Raw genomic sequence first — 20,733 nt, forward strand, 5'->3', positions numbered from 1 at the left:
AGATGCAGCATTCAAACCAGCTTTCCTGACTGACCAGGTGGCGACGTTGATCCTCTCTCTGATATGACACTGCTGACCATTTCTGAGAAGAAGGAAAAATAATGCTGAGAGTACTGTAGCACTCTCTGTTTGTATAAAAATATAGATATTCACATTTTGCAAATCCCTGCCAGGGGCTCAGCATCTCAGCTTGTCGCTGCCCAATTACATCAAGGCTTATCACGTTCCTGCTCAGATGAGAATCTGGTATATTTAATGGCAATGTCTTCAGAAAGTTTATATTGCTGATTGGGTAAAACAAAGATGAAGGTGGAAGAAAGCGGAAGTTTTTCCAGAATTCAGATTGATCACACCCACTGGGAGACCCACGTGTATTAGCAGAATCGGAGCCTATTCATGCTGGTTAGTATAGGGGGAGGTATTTGGGGCTTTTTTTAAATAAAAATTGAATAATGCTCTGTGTACCATATCACAACACATTGCATTAACATTTGGTCTTTGCAATTACACTTCTGTCTTATCACAAACCGTTTTAATTTTAAATAGAAGTTACGAGAAGACAAATATGATCATTTTGTTGCATGCAAAATCAAGTTAAAGCTTCTAACAGCTGTTTGCGACCCTGCACCTGCCAAACAATTCAGACAGGATTATGCGAATCTATCCAAAGTGCTTTGTCCTTTAGAGCTTCTCTCACCTAAAGTAGGACAGTAGCATTTTATGCATATGCACTTTCATAGAATATACCAAACTACTTTCAAGGTGGCAAAACCACCATATGCCTCTCTTACACAAGCCTACAGCTATACAAAAGAAAAAAAAGAATACTTTTTATAATCTGACATCAATTTAAAAATCCTACATGCACACATGTAAAGCAAATGAGAATGTCTAAAGCCTTTTGTTGAGTAATTTGTAATCTAATTTGTAATCTTTGTACCTTATTTAATATGATTTTTAAATGTATATTCTTTGTTTAATATCAGATGCAAAACAATCCTAGTATACAGTTATTACCGTGAGTATAAATACTGTATACATACATAATAGCATAGTTTATATATAATATATTTTAAGATGTTTGGGAATATTATATGAATTTTTAATATTAGTTAGGACTGGCCTGCTTATACACTCAGACTATACATACAATTGTATGTTCATTTTTGCCTACATACCAACAGTCTTGGGCAGTCCAGGGAAGCATGCTGCAGAAGGGATGGCGTTTACCAACGAGGGTGGTGTTCAGGTGATTGTAAAGTAACATAGTTACTAGAGCATGGCCATGGAGTAGATCAGGAGCATGGCCCAAAATCAACTTCTAAATTGTTGGAAGCTACTGTTCTATGAGTAGGAACGCTTGACTCCAGGACTTCTCAGCAGTTTTCTTATTATAAGTGCTAGCTTGGCACAGCTAGTGACCTTATGCTTTGAAGTTAAAGCTCCTGATCACACAACATGTACATTACAAGGCCCTCCAACTCCTGTTTTTCAAGGATTTAGACTGTGGGCACTATGCTGCCACAAAATGAGCAAACATCTTGCATCTATTTGGAGAGTCCTGTGTTATTTTCAGATTAATTTTTAAACTTAGGTATATGATAGTAAAAAAAGGTTTCATAACATAAAGGCAATTCAATTTTCAGGGTGATAGTTTCCCTTTAAGACCCATGTGACTGTTTATTTTGGGAAGCGAGCAGCACTACAGTCTTACCTTAAATACTCATTTAACAAACTAGTGTTAATTGTAATCCCTTTTATTAACATATTTCCATGTGATTTATTTAAATATGTGTAGTACACCCATAGGTGAGCCTGAGATATGTGTTTGAGTAGTGTGACTTGCTGCCAGTGAGCCCGGCACCCTTGGGTTGTTAGCAACTCCCTGCAGTGTGTTATAGCCCTTACCCTCAGGTGGATCCTGGCTTGGACTCTTGTACATCTTGAAAATAACAGCAGTCCAGGGGTTGCTTCAAACCAAATAACTCATTTGTTGAACAAGACAGGAAGTTAAGCTGTATCACAATGGTCCAATAGCAGACTTTTCAATCACATTCAGTTCAGTCAGTGAGAAACCTTCACATTTTTTGCAAATAGGTCCCTCTTATGGGGTAGTACAGTTTTGGTGACTCCTCCCCAGCACTAGGGATCCCACTGGGTATCTTGCTCCTTGGCACTTTCCTTGCTCCTGACCTCATCCTGTCCCTGTCTGGCGGCTTGATCATAACAAGGGTGCTAACCTTAAATATTCTCCTTGTTGGAGCCAGAAAGCTGCTCACTAAAACACTGCCTCCTAGAACAACTATAACCTAACTTATTTCACTAACTAAACTTTCCCCACCCAGGGCCAGTCACCAGCTCAGACCCAGTCCTGTACGAACTTCCCCGCAAGGTGGGATCGCTGAGCATGTGCGCCTTCCCTTTTAAGATATTAAACACTGCCACCCACTGGGCAAACATGAACCAGATCAAATTAACATTAACATTAAATTAACATTCAGGGAGGGGTATTACACCCAGGGCTCACTAAATCGACTGTGGAGATATCTAACCCTCAGGGTCTCTGCATTTGTAATATTATTTTAAACAAAAAGCAGTGCTGGCTTATACAGCTGTAAGGACACATTTTCCATCACAGACTCCAATGGCCTTTCTCAGTACAATGCCACTGCTGGATGACTCCATTGTCCAAGTGCATTGGCATGGATAACACAAATGAGTCCTACTACACTTGATTGCAGGGGTACTTTGTTAGTTCTATTAATGTTCTGGTTTACTGACTATTTAGTCTGTCCCTGACTACAAGCCTCTGCTGCCACACCTGAACTGTCCCTGTCTGATATGCACTCTTGTCTGACCCACCAGTTCCTCTGCTGCCTAAAGAGTCTAAAGAGTTCATTTTTACTCTCTAGAGCCTTACTACCTCCTTATTCCCCACTTTCAGTTGACCTTTGACCTGGTAATCATCCTTCTTACTGGCAAGCTGTATTACTATACTGTTGTGATGTAAACTACCAAATACATTGGAGGAATATTGATAAAATAATTTAAATGCACACACTACAGTGCAAGGCTGAAAATAATAACTGTTTGAAATGATTTGAAAAAACAAAGCCATGTTCAGTATAAAGATTTATGCACTGTATGCCCTAAAAATTCTCTACAAGTTTTACATTTTATTGGAGAGAAACAATAGTCAATGTTAAGGGTAAGGGCACACGGGCAGATTCGGGGAGATTAGTCCCCCCTCTCGAGAAATCGCCTCTTCTTCAGGGTGACAATCTCCCCAAACTGCCTTCCCCTACCTTCCTGCCAGCTAGAATGAAAAATCGCCAGTGGGATGGCACTCGCGGCGCTTCGTTTTCCTGCAGTCGAAACTTCTGGTGACTTTGGAAAACAAAGTGCCGCAAGTGTCTTCCCTCTGGTGATTTTTTATTATAGCCAGCGGGACGGTAGAGGAAGGCAGTTCGGGGAGATTGTCGCCCTGAAGATATATAGAATGTTAAATAAGACATTTGTGTTTTTTTTTTAAAAAAATGTGAGTTTATTTGTGGTATAAAAAACCTCTAAAACCTCAAAAAATTCAAATAGGCCTCTTTGTGTTTGAGAAGCTACATCGGGTATAGAAGGGTGCTATAATATAGTATATAAATAGTAGTGAAAAGGACTTAATACAGACAAACACCAACTTTTGCTTCCTCATTGCATTTGCAATACAATAAATAAATATTATTGATACACAAATCAATTGTATAAAAATACATTAATTCAAGGTCAATTAAGCTTTGCACTTCCATAGAGTTGGTCAGCAGAAGCAGACATCATTTTGACATTGAATTGTGGGTAAAATTGCAATTACACCAAGGGGCAGATTTATCAAGGGTCGAATTTCGAAGTTAAAAAACTTTGAAACTCGACCATCAAATAGGCCAAATTCGATAGTCGAACTTTTCTTTTTGAATTTTTTTAGCTGTTTTCGGTCAAAGTAAAATTATTCAAGCATTCGGTGAAATCGTTTGAATCGAACGATTCGAACGATTTAATCGATCAACCGAACGATTTTCCTTCGACTATTTAAAACTTAAAACTTTAAAACCAAATTTTGGCTATAGGTTCTAGGAGGTCCCCATAGGCTAACATAGCAATACGGCAGGTTTAAAGTGGAAGTCGAAGTTTTTTAAAGAGACAGTACTTTCGATTTTCGAATATTCAAAGTATTTTCTATTCGAATCGAAGTTGAAGTCAAATTTGGCCTATTCGATGGTCGAAGTACCCAAAAAATACTTTGAAATTCGAAGTTTTTTAATTCGGAAATTCACTTCGACTCTTAAATGTGTCCCCAAGTGCTTGTTTTGGATTGTAAATGAGCCCTTATGACAACCCTTAACTTGGATTAAAATTGTATGCAATAGAAAAACTAGTCTAAAAACTGAGATGTCCAACATCAACTGACATTTTTCAAGGACAGGAGAGTGAGGAGAAAGCAAATATTAAAGGACAAAGCTGTTTATTTCTTTTTTTTTTTTAAAAAAAAGGTTTTGTGATACCCAGATTTTCTCTCTCTTGAAATCAAGAAGCTGATCACATGACTAAACATTCTGCAATGCTTTCCTTCTTTTAGCTGACTGCCAATAGCAAATACTAATAACTGTTCACACTGCTTTATTAGCAAACTGAGAATTTGTTGCTATGCTAAAGTGTGTATAATTGAGGCCCCCAATGACAACAAGTTATTACATTTTGAATTCATCAAATTTAGTCATTTTATAGCTTGCCAGGTTTTACAGATGTTGTGCATTATCAGCACCCAGCAAAATGGTTCTCTCAGTGGGAGGTACAGACAAGTGTTACACATTTGTTAACTGCATCCTGCCCCAGTCTCTGCCAGTTTTCCAGACACCTTACTCAAAGAGCAGATCCTCAATCATAAAATGGTTAACTCAGCAGTGTGGTGCAAATAGTTACCAAACAAATGGTCACAGTTGCTCAATAATGTAAGACTGCTGACACAGTGACAAACAATGATTTGCTTAGGGTGGTGCCATTAGGGACTCCATCTGGAAACACTATTGGTTTTCAAACTAAGAATAACTATGTTATAATTATTTAAACATAATTCCAATAATTAGCATAAGAAACTCATTACTGGCCCATCAGATACTTCAGATTTATTTAATAGTCAACATATTTGTATGTGGCGTTAGTATATACAGGTTACACACATCCATACTGGTCAAAATAAATGGTACATCAGACATGAAATGAAAAAACTCATGAAATCTGTATCAGATGACATTTGTCCTTCAAATACAGGTATGGGATCCATTATTTGGAAACCTGTTATCGAGAAAGCCCTGAACTATGGAAAGACTGTCTCCCACAGTCTCCATTTTATACAATAATGGAAAAAACATTTCCTTTTTTTGTTATTATAAAACAGCTTCTACTTGAGCCCAACTAAGATATAATTAATCCTTATGGGAAGCAAAAATAGCCTATTGTGTTTATTTAAAATTTCCATGATTTTCTAGTAGGTTTTAGGTATGAAGACCCAAATTACAGAAAGATCCACTATCAAGAAAACCTCAGGTCCAGAGCATTCTGAAAACAGGTCCCATACCTGTAGTATGGTAGAGACTAAATATTTCCTTATAAATAATAATCCAAAAATAGTGATGAGCGAATTTGCGCCGTTTCGCTTTGCCAAAAAAATTAGTGAATTTCCAGCGAAATTCGCAAAACGGCAAAAAAATTAATGAAATGGCGCCGGCATCTAGTTTTTGACGCCGACATCTGTTTTTTTAAAATTTTTGGCAGCGGACTTTCGTTTTGCGAATTTATTCGCCAGCGGCGAATCGCGCAAATTTGACACAAATTTGCGCCTGCCGAATAAATTCACCCATCACTATCCAAAAACGTATCAGCTGTAATAATACTGCTTCTAGAGGAGACTGTTGGTCTTTAAGGTTGGTTAGAACCGATTTTATGGATCTTGTGAAGGCAGAACGGGACTGGACGAATAGGATATTCTTGAATTAAAAAGTCTTATTCCACAGTAGAATGGCCATGTGGCCCTGCTCTTACATTATATTCAATTATTGCAGACAATGGAACATTATTAGAATAGACAATCGCAGGATACATTCTCTTCACATGGAGGCAAGTTTTATATTATAAATTATATTGCACATCTTCATAGCATTAAGAGATTCTTTTTTGCATACTACTGTGCAAATAATTATAGCGTGATATTTATGAGTTGCAACTGCTAGGAATGTATGACCATTACTTAAAATGTGGGTATCAAAGGGTAGTTTTGGATTTAACATTATTAAGCACAGAAGTGAAACAACTAGTGATGAGTGATAAATAGAACAATTCATTTATGAAAAATGCAGTCAACCAACATTGGGGCATAGTATAAAAGGCAAAACCCTTTCCAAAGTTGTAAAAACAAAGTTGATTTGTAGTTATAAGTGTGGAAAGAAATTAAAAAATATTATCATGAAACACATCCAGTGGGTTATCATCAAATAAAAAAAGTGGAGTCCTTGCACCCATAAAAATGGCCGCCACAAATATGAGAGCAGAGTATGTTTAGAAGAATTGCATATAGAAGCCACATTTGGCAAAAATATTAGTTCCAGAGACTGGATTACATGCATGCTATTTATCTGTTCAGATGCCCCTGTGGTTTAGCCTATGAAGCAAGAAACAAAATACTAAAGAATACAATTATACAATATATACAAGACAATTGATTTGTTTGCAGAACCCAGGAGAGATGGTGATTGGGAATGCATGTTATTATTCAGATCACCAAAAACTTGGATACTGTGATATCCCAATGTGTTAAATGAATATTGTTAATTTATTCTATATTTTAGAATGCAGGTCAGATTTCTGAAGTCATGATTTACTTTTAGAGGATGGATTGTTGACTGAATAAAGCAACTGTGATTCTAGGTGTGCATCAGTCTTACTTTGGATAGGTGAATAATTGATCCTGCTAGCACCAAGGCTTATGGCTTATAAGAAGTGTGTGCAGATGGTTTTTCTATTCCCCTTTTGCAGTTTAAAGTAGTGATGGGCGAATTTGTCTGCAAAATGGCAATGCGCGCGACAATTTATATGTGTGCACCTAGTTTGGCCAAATGCAATAAAAAATGAGTGTCCGAATAATTTGAACACACGACAATGTTTGTGTGCCCGACTGTTCTGATGTGTGCCCAAATTTTTCCGACGCAGCAGATTTTTTGACTGTTACTTTTCACAGCAGTTTCGTGAATTTATTCACCTGCAGCAAAACATGGAAATTCGCCTAGAATTTGCACCTGGCTAATTTATTTGCCCATCACTAATTTAAAGAAAAGCTGCTATACAAGGTCCCTAGAGTGAATCAAGGAGAATAGTTAGGACCTCCACCCTACTATGTTTGGGGAAACCTACTTACCCACCCACTGTGTCCAGTGAGGTAGACTGAAACTATTAAAGGAAAACTAAAGGTATAATAAAGGGGGGGGGTGCCAAAATGTTTGGCACTACCCAGTGAATATTGCTTACCTGATACCCCAGTCTGATGCTCCTTCTCGTTTTGCACCACCCCAGACTATTTCCGTAGAAGCACATTGCCACCATTTCTTTGGCTTCTTCTGTCTCCCCTGCATATCATGTCGTGAAAAGCAGAACATAGATACAAAAAGACAGTTTTTTTACTCTACTGTGCATTTGCTTGCCCAGGCCCAAAAAAAGAAAGAAACAGAAGAAGATTTTGGGGAATGAGCTCCTATAGAAATACCCTGGGCCAGTGCAACACTAAGCAAACAGGAGCACTGGCCTGGGGGATCAGTTGTGAGTGATATTAATCAGGGGGGGTGGCTAAGATTTGTGATGTGATCCATAAAGAATTGTTTTGGTGACAATAAAAGGAAGCAAAAAATGGACAAATTGTGTAGTCATTAGAGGAACACTGAAGCTGAACTAGAATGCAAAAGGAGAGGATTGCCATAACCGTCATTCACACAAGCTTTCATTTATATGACAAGAAGACATTGATCATTTGGAGATAAGGTGCTATATCATTTACTCTACACGGTATTAAATAACACAGATGTTGTCTCAGGCTAATAACACAGATGTTGTTTAAGGCAAACATTTCCTTATATCTGCCTTAGTAAATCATTGACTCTGCATTATATTTCCTGACTATACATATAGTCTTGGAGCCTTTTGACACTAATAAGGACTGTGATTTTTAAAGTATTAACTTATATTTTAAAAATTATATAAATTTGCATTTAGTGTGTTTTTTCATATTTGGCTATTCTTAGTTTGCCTTTTTTGGTGAGGTTTACATTACTAATGGGAATAGTGGCAGACAACTGCATATATTGAATATAGTTATTAATTTAATATCTTTAGGATGAAATATCAGTTACTGTTTATTATGATTCGTTTATACATCTTCAGTATACATTAATGATCAGGATAATGAATTGATTAATGATCAATTTATTTTCAGGTCTTTAAGTAATCATGTTTTTATCATACATAAGTGCACATTTAATTTTTTGAATTATAAAAAAAAACTAGTTTTGATAAATCTGCCCCTATGTCTAAGTGCTCCAGATTTCTGCTAAGCTACAAAAAGAACCAATTCAAATAGACAAATTGTGCACATTTTTGTACCAGTTTTTTAGTTCTTTATCTTCTGAATTCTGAAAAATGAAGCTTAGATGTTTAGCAATCACACAGCTAAACTTGTTTAAAACACTGAGATGAATATCATCTTGTCAGAAACTCTGCTTTTTCCCTGTTCTCATCAAACAATGGACCCACCTCTGATATTAAGTGTCCCACCCCTTCTTGCTTCATTTTTTTTTTACTATTTACATATTTAGACATTAATTTAGGATTTGTTTTACTCCTTACTGCATTACCCTTTTCTATCTTTATTTTAGCTTGTTTACAAGTACAAGTTTCAGCTGTCCCAGCTAACTTGAATGACTTAAAAGCTTATTTTTTCTTACCAATCTCAACACCAACAATTTGATCAAACCATAAAAGTTTTGCAACAAACATTCCTTGCTTACAAGCGGAATATACTGACAAACGTACTACTGTGATCATTCATATTTTATATATATATATATATATATATATATATATATATATATATATATACACACAGTAGGGTAGGGTGCTATGGCTCTGTAATTGTATAAAAGTATTATTAAATGATTTACTATTTAGCAAATCATTAACCCACATGAAGATGTTTAGATGTATCCTTTTTCTGGAATTCCATTAAATTTTCACCCGGTCTGTGCCTTTAAACTCTAGCATGCCCATCTATCATTATCTTGTTCATCCCAACACCTTCTGTCCTCTTATCCTGTCCATTGATTCAGTCAACCGTCTGTTGTACAGCACTGCTGAATATGTCGGCGCTTTATAAATAGGTGTTACTAAATATAATAAATAATGATCATAAGAAGTAAAGTAGCAGTAGTAAAATACTAGTAAACAATAAATGTTTATATACACACACACATAGATATAGTAGTTTACTGTGCATTTTCTAGTATGTTTTCAAAAAACATTTTATATGCACTTTGTAGATGGATATTCTATTCTATAGCAGTGAGATACGATATATAAAACAATACATGATTTTATACATCAGAAGTGAATGGCCAATTTGTATTCTCAAACACCTTTACTCCTTTATAAACATTGCTACAGAAAAACAAAGATATAGAGATACATAATACAGTTACATGCCATTACAGTTCTGTATACAAGTTAAGATAAATTTTAGATTATATTTTGTAGGAGTGATAAATGCAGCACTTAATATAACTTCCTAATGCTTTTCTGCCATGCAGGCACAGAGGCTTGTAAAGACTGCATAAATAAAATCCATTCAGTACTGCTTTACATACCCATTTTATAACTGCAGAGCTAACTGAAAGATTTATGGATTGTTTCTGTGTATCAGCGTTTCATTGTAGACTTAATTAAGCATGAATCTGAAAAAGGTACATGTGATAATAAAAAGCATTATATTTGTGTATATTTTGATAGCCGAGCCTTCGATGTTGAATACATCTGGACATTCCACGTCTTACACATGCCTACTTTGTCCACATAGGGAAAGGCAACCAAAAACAGAAGGACAACCCAAAAGCTGCTGATGCAAAACTGCTTTAGGTTCAGCCGAGGCTACTTATTATTAGTTGGAAAATTTCAGGAAATGTTATGCAATAACTATTGTAAAATTAAATGGAGCAGCTAGATTACATTTCTTTTTATCAAAAAAAGATACTGTGACCTAGCAATGTAGGGCACCATTCAGTTTTCTACACTTCTGCCTTACTGTCTTGCAACAAATGTACATGGTTAGCAGGGGAGTAAACAACACAATGTAAAGTGCATATAATGTAGTATGTTATAAAATAATCAAATCACCCTTTGTGACCAATCAAATGTGTGTGTCTTAAAATTTTTGGGTTAAGTTACCCTTTAAACCCTTAACAGAGGCCAGGGAGGGGTTGTAATGTGAAGATTTCAATCATGCAGTATCCTCTTTGATGGCTCCTGCCTGTCAGAACTAATTGATAACCATGGGCATTTTGTACAATAGAAGGTTTACAGAGGATAATTGTTGTAGAGAGTGTAAGGTTGTGTTTAAACATACAGAGGCACAGTGAAATATAGCTAAATCGAACAATGTTTTACCTGAATCGGTTAGAATTGCTTTAAATTGCTTAAAAAGATGTATATGGTATTTTTCTATGACTGAATAAGCCATAAGTTACATTTTACATACATGTTCACTTTACTACATAAACATGTTTTATTAGTGATGAGTGTATTGTTTAGGTAGATATAGATTTGCAGGGAAATTATGGATAGTTGATTGAATATATATATATATATATATATATATATATATATATATATATATATATATATATATATATACTGTATATATATATATATATATAGCCTCTGTTATTCTCAGCATTTATTTAGTCTTATAGAGTATTCTGGGAGATATGTCCCCTCACTCTAAACTTCATTTTGTTTGCATTTGGCTTCATCTAGAAAGTAAGTACGTTGTGTGTATTTTTTTATTATTGAAACATTTATTCTGTGGAGCTTTTTGCCGACCATAATGAATATGTATTATCTGGAGTTCCATTGAATGCAATTGACTAAATTGGTTTTTAGTTTGGATGTGCATAAAGATGTTTTCACACAGCACACTGCAGTAGAAAATCAGGACTTACACTTAAGAGGTAACTTCTTAAAATGGACAGATTAAAATAACTAATTTGCCAATAAAATAAGAAATTCCCTTTTTATTTTGATTTTGTATTAACAGTCCAAAGTAATCAGAAATACATACAGTATGTCTACACTGCCTAAAGTCATTCAACCATTATTTGAATTCATCCCATTAGTTTACCTATAATTCTATTTATGTAGAAACCTCTAGAAGATACTTAGCAGAGTAGGGCTGTGATTCAATTAAATTCAATACAACAATGATATTTCAAGTTACCACACCGCTTGAAAAACTCTTATTGGATCTGACAATTCAATTCCATGTTAGTCGGCTTTCATACGTACTTATTTTGGAGTTACAGTACATTGGTGTCCTGGGAGAGACCTTAGGGGCAAATTTACTAAAGGGCGAAGTGACTAACACTGGCGAAAATTCGCCAGCGTGAAGTCATTTCTTTACTTTGCCGATTTACTAACGGGCGCAGGCATAACTTCGGTATCAAAGAGTCTAGCGGTAATTTGATCCCTTACCCCAGGCGAAGTTGTGCTCTGGCGAATGGACGTAACTATGCAAATTCACTAAGATGCGGATTTTACTGAACATTACCTCTTGCGCCAGACTTGCCTTCGCCACCTCAGACCAGACGAAGTGCAATAGAGTAGATAGGACTTCCTCAAAAAATAGTTGAAAATATTTATAAGTCCCAAAAAACACTGGCGACTTTTCATTTTTTAGGGTGATAGGCAGCAAAAGATCGTAATTTTTTTCCGGGGTACCCGGCTTCCCTCTACATGTCCTAACATATGGCACATAAACTATACACTAGGCTTCTCGCCGTATGCAAATTAGGCAACGCTAGTGCAACTTCTGGCGAAGTGTTCCGATGTAAGCGGAGCCATCGCTGGAGAATTTTCGGGGTTAGTGAATTTGCCCCCTAGTCTCTGAAGTCCATGCAATTCCAGAAATAAAATGGAATTTTGTGTTGTAACCTGCAACGTTCTGCACAATAATCTTAGTAAAAAAAAAGAATCCAAAAAATTTTTTCCATTCATCATTAAAGTTACCAAAAATGAGAAATGCACAACCTCCCCTAACAAAATCTGGTCTCTATAAAAAAATAGACCCATATTTGTCTGCACCAGTAAGGCAATGTTTGCAGAAGATCTCCCACCGAACTTATTGAGGGTCCATTTACCTGGTCTTGTTTGCCTTTATTTTGACATGGTTGTATAAATGACCACCATTTTTGTTTCATTGTAAGCAGTTTGTTTTCTTCTTTTTCATGTTAAAGGAATAGTTCAGTGTGAAAATAAAAACTGGGTAAATAGATAGTCTGTGCAAAATAAAAAATGTTTCTAATATAGTTAGTTAGCCAATAATGCAATGTATGCGGGCTGGAGTGAACAGATGTCTAATAAAACAGTAAGAATCCAACTTCCTGCTTTTCAGCTCTATAACTCTGAGCTAGTCAGCGACTTGAAGGGGGGCCACATGGTACATTTCTGTTCATTGAGTTTGTAATTGATCCTCAGCATTCAGCTCAGATTCAAAAGCAACAGTTATGACTCATTTGGCTACCCCTCAAGTCTCTGATTGGTTACTGCCTGGTAACCAGGGTAACCAGTCAGTGTAAACAAAGAGAGCTGAAAAGCAGTTCTGACTGATATGTTACACATCAAATCACGCCAGCCTTTATACATTACATTTTTTGCTAACTAACTATATTAGAAACATTTTTCATTTTGCACAGCCTGTCTATTTACCCAGTTTTTATTTTCACACTGAACTATTCCTTTAAAAGGGGAATTTACCTTTACATTAAATTCTAGAATATTCAGGGGAGATTTGGGTGCCTAAGCAGCACTGAGGCTGCTCCTATGATGCTGCCCCCCCTCCTCATAGCTCTTACCTTAACTCACATTGAGCGGGTCCGGGGGGGGGGGTAGCATCAGTAGTGCAGAGAGTGCAATTGCTTTCTCCTGCACCAATAGAGCTAAATTTCCAGTATAAAACCCGGAAATTCGGCTCTTAAAGTTACCAAGAGCTGATTTTTGTTACTAGACACTAGGGATGTAGCGAACCGCCGAGTATGTGTTCGCGAACGCCGTTCGCGAACACCGGCAAAAAATGCGAACAGTTTGCGAACTGTTCGCGAACTTCGAACATCCGAAAATCCTTCGATTCGAACGATCGTAGGATTTTTAATCGTTCGATCGAACGATTTTCGTTCGAATCGAACGAAAATCGTTCGATTTTAGCGATCAAATGATCGAATGGTCGAACGATTTTGACGCGAACGCCTATTGGCGAACGTCGCGCGACGTTCGCGAACTTGCGGCGGACGCGAACAGCCGATGTTCGCGCGAACAAGTTCGCCGCAGAACAGTTCGCTACATCCCTACTAGACACTTGTTGAAATCCCAAACTGGAGAGCTGCAGAACAAAATGTGAATAACTGCAAACAGCAAATTGTATTTGAATGTTGCTATCATCCTAAAAGTTTATTCAAAGGTGGACTGCCCACTTTAATAAATCTGCAGTGCCAAATTAGCTTTTGATTAGCTGTATATGCAGGGTCAGATTTATGGGAGCGGGCCCTCGAGGCCAGCGCAGGACGCTTCCAGTGTGCACCCTCCCGGGGCCGCATGGTCCTAGAGCCGGTCGCATGCAATCCCAGATTTAGTGGGCGGGCGCCCAGAGGGCGCCCGGTCCTGGCGCCCGCCCGCATACCCCCCCTATGGTACTAGGGCGCATGCGCGCCTGGAGCGCTGGAGAGCTGAGCTCCCTGGTAAGTGGCTGGGCGGTATGCCGCCCCTATTTTTCTATCACCCTAGGCCCTCGCCACAAATCTGGGCCTGGCCGCATGGTCCTAGCGCTGACCCCTGTGCACACGCAAGTGTGCTTTTAAGTACTGGAGCACCCAGTGCTCCTTAGGATGCAGCAGGGAGGCATGTAGCCCCTAAAATTTTGCCGCCCTTTTGGCCTCGCCACAAATCCAGGCCTGTGTGTATGTACAGTATATATGCATTATACATGCATTATACATGCATTATGAGGACAATAGGACTAGCTAATATGGTAAATAAGTACTGATATACAAAATGATTGCTTCTTTTTGGGTTGGTGCCTCTGTGGGTTTATTTCATTGTATGAGTGCCCTTACAAATTTGTGCATGTAGCACAAACATTAGTATACAAAACTAAACAAAGAAATTGATTAATAAATTACTCTTTTTGGTAGCTATCACATAATGTGCAAGATCTAATCCACTTTTCTACATGTATTCTTTGATGTTCAAATCACAATAATATTACTGTGTGTTTGCTTATTTACCACTTAATAGCATACATATATTGGCCAGTAATAAAACAAAGGCCATTGCTTTCAAATGAATTTTTAATAATTTGTATTGATAGGGTCAAGGAGCCCTAAAACATTAATTAAAATAATAAACATAAAGTCAAAGATACAAAGGCAAGCTGCCATGTTTTCATTACCTTCAACCTGCCAGCGATTTTCTAGTGTAATGGGTTTTTTGGATAATAATATCCATCTAAAACAGAAAGGGGCAAATAAGAAGAGATACAACCACGTAAACATGTTTTTTTTTTAATATTCAAAAGTGTATTTAATTGAAGACAGATTTTTAAAACACCCAGCTGTTTTGGTTTAGGCTGTGTATATCATAGGATGATAGTCAATCCTCATCTGTAGCTTGGTGGATCTGAAGCATGAGAGAACTACAAAACATTGTTGTGTTACAGGTGTTTTAACAGGGTCTTTGTCAACAGCGAAATGTGTAAGGAATGTTGCTCTATGGATTGATTGAAAATAGCTCACTTTATAATATAATTCATGTTTGCTTTTAACAAAAGAAATTATTCAATCTGACTAAGAACCCAACTGTATTTTTTTCTTCTTAGAACCTTTGAATGAAGGATCCTATACTTGGTGGCGTGGTAGGCAATGCCCGGTTCCACTGTAATGGCAATTGGAGCGCTCTCTAGTTCATTTCTTGTGACTTGTTGCCTGATGTTTGTCCTCTCCAGCCCAACTATTTATGTAGAAAACCTAACAAAGGCACAGGATCAGGAGGAATGGAAAACTAGTCAAACAAAAAGAGACAATGAAGGACGAGAAGCTCAAGGAGAGACAAATTTTGAAAAAAATTATGAGAACAAATTAGGAGGAAATGAAACAATGAAAGAATGGAAAAGCAAAATGAACAGAAGTCTTACCAACAAAGATTTTGTAAATAGGCAAAAACAATCATTAGGCACTCAAAGTCTGAGTATCAATTCTGGGATCATACCGACACAAGTACAGTCAGATGGTGTACAGGATGAACGTCTTGAGGAGATTCCAGATGTTGTTGCAACCCAGGAAACAGAGGAATATGTGTATCCGGACTATCGGGGAAAGGGTTGCGTTGATGAGAGTGGATTTGTATATGCTATTGGGGAGAAATTTTCACCAGGGCCTTCAGCTTGTCCTTGCCTTTGCACTGAGGAGGGGCCTCTTTGCATTCAGCCAGAGTGTCCTAAGCTTCATCCAAGGTGCATTCAAGTGGATACAAGCCAGTGCTGCCCACAGTGCAAAGAACGGAAGAATTACTGTGATTTTCGAGGAAAAACATATCAGTCCTTGGAAGAATTTATGGTATGACTTATTATTTTTTATAGGAGTTGTTCACCTTTGAGATAACTTTTAGTATGATGTAGAGAGTGATATTCTGAAACAATTTTATTATTTAAGGTTTTTGAGTTAGTTAGCTTTTTTGTTCAGCAATTTTTTAAGCAATCTGGTTGCTAGGGTGCAAATTCCCCTAGCAACCATGCATTGATATAAATAAGAGACTGGAATATGAATAGGAGGGGGCCTGAATAGAACGATGAGGAATACCAAATAACAATACATTTGTAGCCTTAAAGAGCATTTTTTTAGAAGGGGTCAGCGATGCCCATTTGAAAACTGCAAAGTGTCAGAAGAAAAAAGCAAATAACTATAAATCTATAATAAATCTAATTGGAAAGTTGCTTAGAATTGGCTATTCTATAATATACTACAAGTTACCTTAAAGGTGAACCACCCCTTTAATCCATTACAACAACTGAAATGCTTTGCATATGATTCGTAATAATATAAATGTAATTCCATGAGATTAATGCACTTTACTGTCAAATTTACTTGCGTTTGCAATAATGTAATAACTATTGTGTATTTTGTTTAAAAAAATTGTATTTGGTATATTTTGCTAGTATTTTTTATTGTTCTTGATTAGTGTACTTACATATAGATTTTCAGAGAAGCTGTGCACAGCTCCTTTCACATTTTCCCTATGTGAAAATAGAGTTCAGGGTTAAAAGACCACTGTAACACTTAGCAGTGCATGATGGGTGATCTAAGGTCTTATGAGTTAAATAAACAGACACTTTTTCATTATTTATTGAATATTAATAGTACACTACCTGTATTTTCTCAAGACATAAACACTAATCAAGGATTTCCTTTTAAAACTCAATTTACCAAAATCATGCACCATTGTCCTTGGTAACAACAGTCCTATCATAATTTAAGAAAGCATTTCCTTGTATAGGTGTGTAGTGAGCCATGAATGGCATCTGAACCCAAATTAACTCTTTGGTTTATTTTTATTTTTTTATTTTTTTCTCACCCGCAGGAGGAGTGATTTCACATGGGTCACAAAATGCCTTATCTGTCATCTGTGATGGGAGGCAGCATGGGGAGTTGTGTCTGTTTTCCCACTCACTAAAACATGAGATGGGGTCTCCTCCAGCACGGTGGTAGCAGTATAGAAACATGATCGGGGCAAATTCACTAAGATTTGTAGTTGCGCCAGCGTCCGCTTTGCCGCACTTTGCCAGGCGTATTTTAGCCAACGCTACGCAAATTCACTAAAATCCGAAGTTGCGCTCAGGGGAAGCGTAAGGTTGTGAAGTTGCACTAGTGTTAATTCGCCAAGAAAAGCGAAGTTACGCTAGCGATGCTTAATTTGCATACTGCGCCAAATTGAACTTACAATTGAGGTATATGTAGCATCACTACACAAGCCTGGGAAACCTTCAAAACAGCAAATACAATTTTTATTTTGCCCTACACATGTGCCCACTGTATAGTTAAGGTGCCATGTGTTAGGAAATGTAGAGGGGAAGGAGGGTAGCCCCAAAAAAAAATTCGATCTTTTTCAGCCTATCACCCATAAAAAAAGAAAAAACGCCAGTGTTTTTTGGGAATTTTTTTAACTATTTTTGAAGCAATCCCTATCTACTCTATTGCACTTCGCCTGGTCTGAGGTGGCGAAGGAAGTCTGGCGTAAAAGGTAGCGTTCAGAAAAATTTGAGCGTCAGTGAATTTGCATAGTTACGTCCGTTGTGCAAATTCGCCAGGCGTAAGGGTACGAAGTAACACTAGCGAATTTACGCCAGCGTCCGTTAGTGAATCGGCGAATTAACGAAAATGCGCTACGCTCTAGTGTTAGGCGCTTCGTCCTTTAGTGAATTTGCCCCATGGAGCTGCTATCAGTTTAGGTATCTGAATGCCTCCAGGAGAGGTATCAGGGAGAGCTGTAATCTTGTTACCTGACCAATGTTCTGGCTGAACAGACTTGCCCCTATTTGATTGCATCACATCAGAATTTGCCTTGTGTATATATTGGCAGGCGGATCCCAGTTTATTTGTTTCCCAACCACTTTTTTGATGCATGCTTTAAATTAACTTCTAGTATCTGCTAGAGAGTGCTATTCTGAGACAATTTGCATTTTGGATTTTTTATTATTTACAGGTTTTGCATTATTAAGATTTTTCAGCAGCTCTCCAGCTTGGAATCTCAGCAGCTATATGGTTATTAGGGACTAATTTAACCTAGCAACAGGCAATGTTTTGAAAGAGAGAGAGGAATATGTATAGAGAAGGGTCTACAGGCACGCTGTACAGGCACGCTCCAGCCTGTAATTCCCACCTGAGGGAGGGGGCGCATCGCTAGCAGAGAGAGCAAAATTGCGCTCTCTGCGCTAGAAAAGCCAGAAAATTCGACTCTTAAAGTTACCAGGAGCGGCTTTTTGTAACTTCTGGGGAGAAGCTGCCTGAGGCAAGGTACTCACCTTGCCTCATGGCAGAAACGCCCCGTAGGGTCTAAATAGAACTTTTAGTAATTAAAGTAAAAATAACAATAAAACTGTGCCTTCACAGAGCAATAGTTTTTTTGGCTGCTAGGGTCAGTGCTCCCCATTTAAAAGCTGGAAAGAGTCAGAAGAGGAAGGCAAATAATTAAGAAATTATTAAAAATAAAAACTTGCTTAGAATAAGCCATTATCGAACACACTGAGGGAGTTATTTATCAAATCTCCAATTTCTCTGGTCTGACTTTTTGGGGCAAAACCTCAAATTTTTCATTGGAAAAAAAAACATTTTTTGAGATTTATTATACCCTGATGCTGCTGAAAGCCCAAATCTGATAATCCGCCATCTCACGCCTGTCAAGGTCCTGCATAAGTCAATGGAAGAGGCACCTATCCCAATTTGAAGTTATTGCGGTCTGCACTGGGTTTAGCCCAAAAATCCGACCTTTTCAGGGTTTTCGGGCAAAAACTCAAAAAAACCTAGAGCTTCGGAAGAAAAGCCAGAAAAATTTGTAGGTTTTGGGTTTCTGCTTGATTTTATAGAATTTTTCCACGATTCGATTAAATCAAGTCTTTTTATTAATACATAAGCTAAAATCTGGCATGGGAGTTTGGTCGAGCTATTATGAGATAAATTCAGATTCACTAAATAACTCCCTGACTAGTGGATCACCTTCAGGTTCAGATTTACTACCTCAGTGGCACCAGCACAAATTAGGTAAAATGTCACAGAAATGATCACATTTAGCTGTAATTGAGTACATGTTTTTACATTAAATGCACAACTTTTTATGAGGTCATTTTTTTAAAATTAAAATACTTTTAATTTTTGTGGCATGTGAATATATCACTGTAATGTCAGCAAACGATTGTTATGGATTTAAACTTATTCTCTAATCCAGTCCATGAAAAACACATGCCACCGAAAGTGCATGCACAAACAATGGAAAGTTGTGTTTCATTTTATCTCAAGTAAAACGGGGATTGTATCATTTTGGAATGGAGAATATATTGATCTTGTACAAGAAAATGTGGATGATGGAGATTGTAGTATATTTTGATGCCTTAAAAAGTGTAGTAAACATGACTAGTTCCTAACAGTCAAAAGCTGGTTCCACATTATTACTTATTATAAATATAAGCTGAACAGCAATTATCTATTATATACTTTTAATATTGCTTATTTAGGAAACACATTCTGAAAAATGTATGCCAGGGTGAAATGGTGGTAGTATAGTATATACTATAAGGGGCACATTTACTTAGCTGGAGTGAAGTATTGGAATAAAAAATACTTCGAATTTCGAAGTATTTTTTTGGCTACTTCGACCTTCGACTACGACTTCGTCCTTCGACTACGACTTTGAATCGAACGATTCAAACTAAAAATCGTTCGAGTATTCGACCATTCGATAGTCGAAGTACTGTCTCTTTAAAAAAACTTCGACCACCTAAAACCTACCAAGCACCAATGTTAGCCTATGGGGAAGGAAAATCATTCGTTCGATGGATTAAAATCCATCCATCCAAAAGGAATGCGGTAAATCCTTCAACTTCGATATTCGAAGTCGAAGGATTTTACTTCGACGGTCGAATATCGAGGGTTAATTAACCCTCGATATACGACCAATAGTAAATGTGCCCCTAAGTGTAATAAAACTAACCCAAATAAATGAATGTGAACTAAATCAAGGGGGTTGAGGCCAGACTACAGTCAACTGTTGAGCTACCACAGCTTCAATGGGAGTCCATCAGGGTGTGTTAGAAGTTGTCAGGCCCGGATTTGTGGAGAGGCCACCAAGGCCTGGGCCTAGGGCGGCAGGATTTTAGGGGGCGGCATGAAGCCCAACCACACCCGCATTGGTTCAGAAACACTGGGGATGCGCTGGAGATACAATAGTTTTTAAAGAATTTGTGTGAATAAAGGGAAGGGGACAGGGGTGACGAATGACAGCAGGCCTAGGGGCACCTGCTATGTAAATCCGGCCCTGGAAGTTGTAGTTTTGCAACAACTGGAAGGCTTAAACACATGTGCACTAAAAGAAGCTGAAAAACTAAAGAATGTAGATTAGGTATTTTCAGGGTCATAATCACTCAGCAAACCTGCAATGAATGATATAATGCTACCTGAAAGTTGAAGGAAATATGCCTAGAGCTAGAACAACTGAGATCCGAGTTAATCAAAATGCTGTAAATGGGATCACTACTACAGGGCACCAGGGTCGGACTGGGGGCCCGGGGCCCACCGGGACTACTGTCCAGGGGCCCCCCTCCGAGCCCCCACCCCCTGCTATGACGCG

At 37.7% G+C, this 20,733-nt stretch overlaps 1 protein-coding gene across 1 annotated transcript in view; it reads left to right on the forward strand.

The window, feature by feature from the left end:
- The first annotated feature begins 313 nt into the window (after window positions 1-313).
- The window catches only part of vwc2.L (von Willebrand factor C domain containing 2 L homeolog), a 207,947-nt gene continuing 187,527 nt past the window's right edge, over window positions 314-20,733 (forward strand). Inside the window, exons 1-2 of the mRNA XM_018267555.2 lie at window positions 314-402; window positions 15,218-15,953. Of these exons, the coding sequence (XP_018123044.1) occupies window positions 15,261-15,953 (693 nt within the window). The 5' untranslated portion in view covers window positions 314-402; window positions 15,218-15,260. The remainder of the gene's footprint in view (window positions 403-15,217; window positions 15,954-20,733) is intronic.

The sequence above is a fragment of the Xenopus laevis genome, chromosome 6L, assembly GCF_017654675.1.
Source record: "Xenopus laevis strain J_2021 chromosome 6L, Xenopus_laevis_v10.1, whole genome shotgun sequence".
NCBI classification, from domain to species: Eukaryota; Metazoa; Chordata; class Amphibia; order Anura; family Pipidae; genus Xenopus; species Xenopus laevis.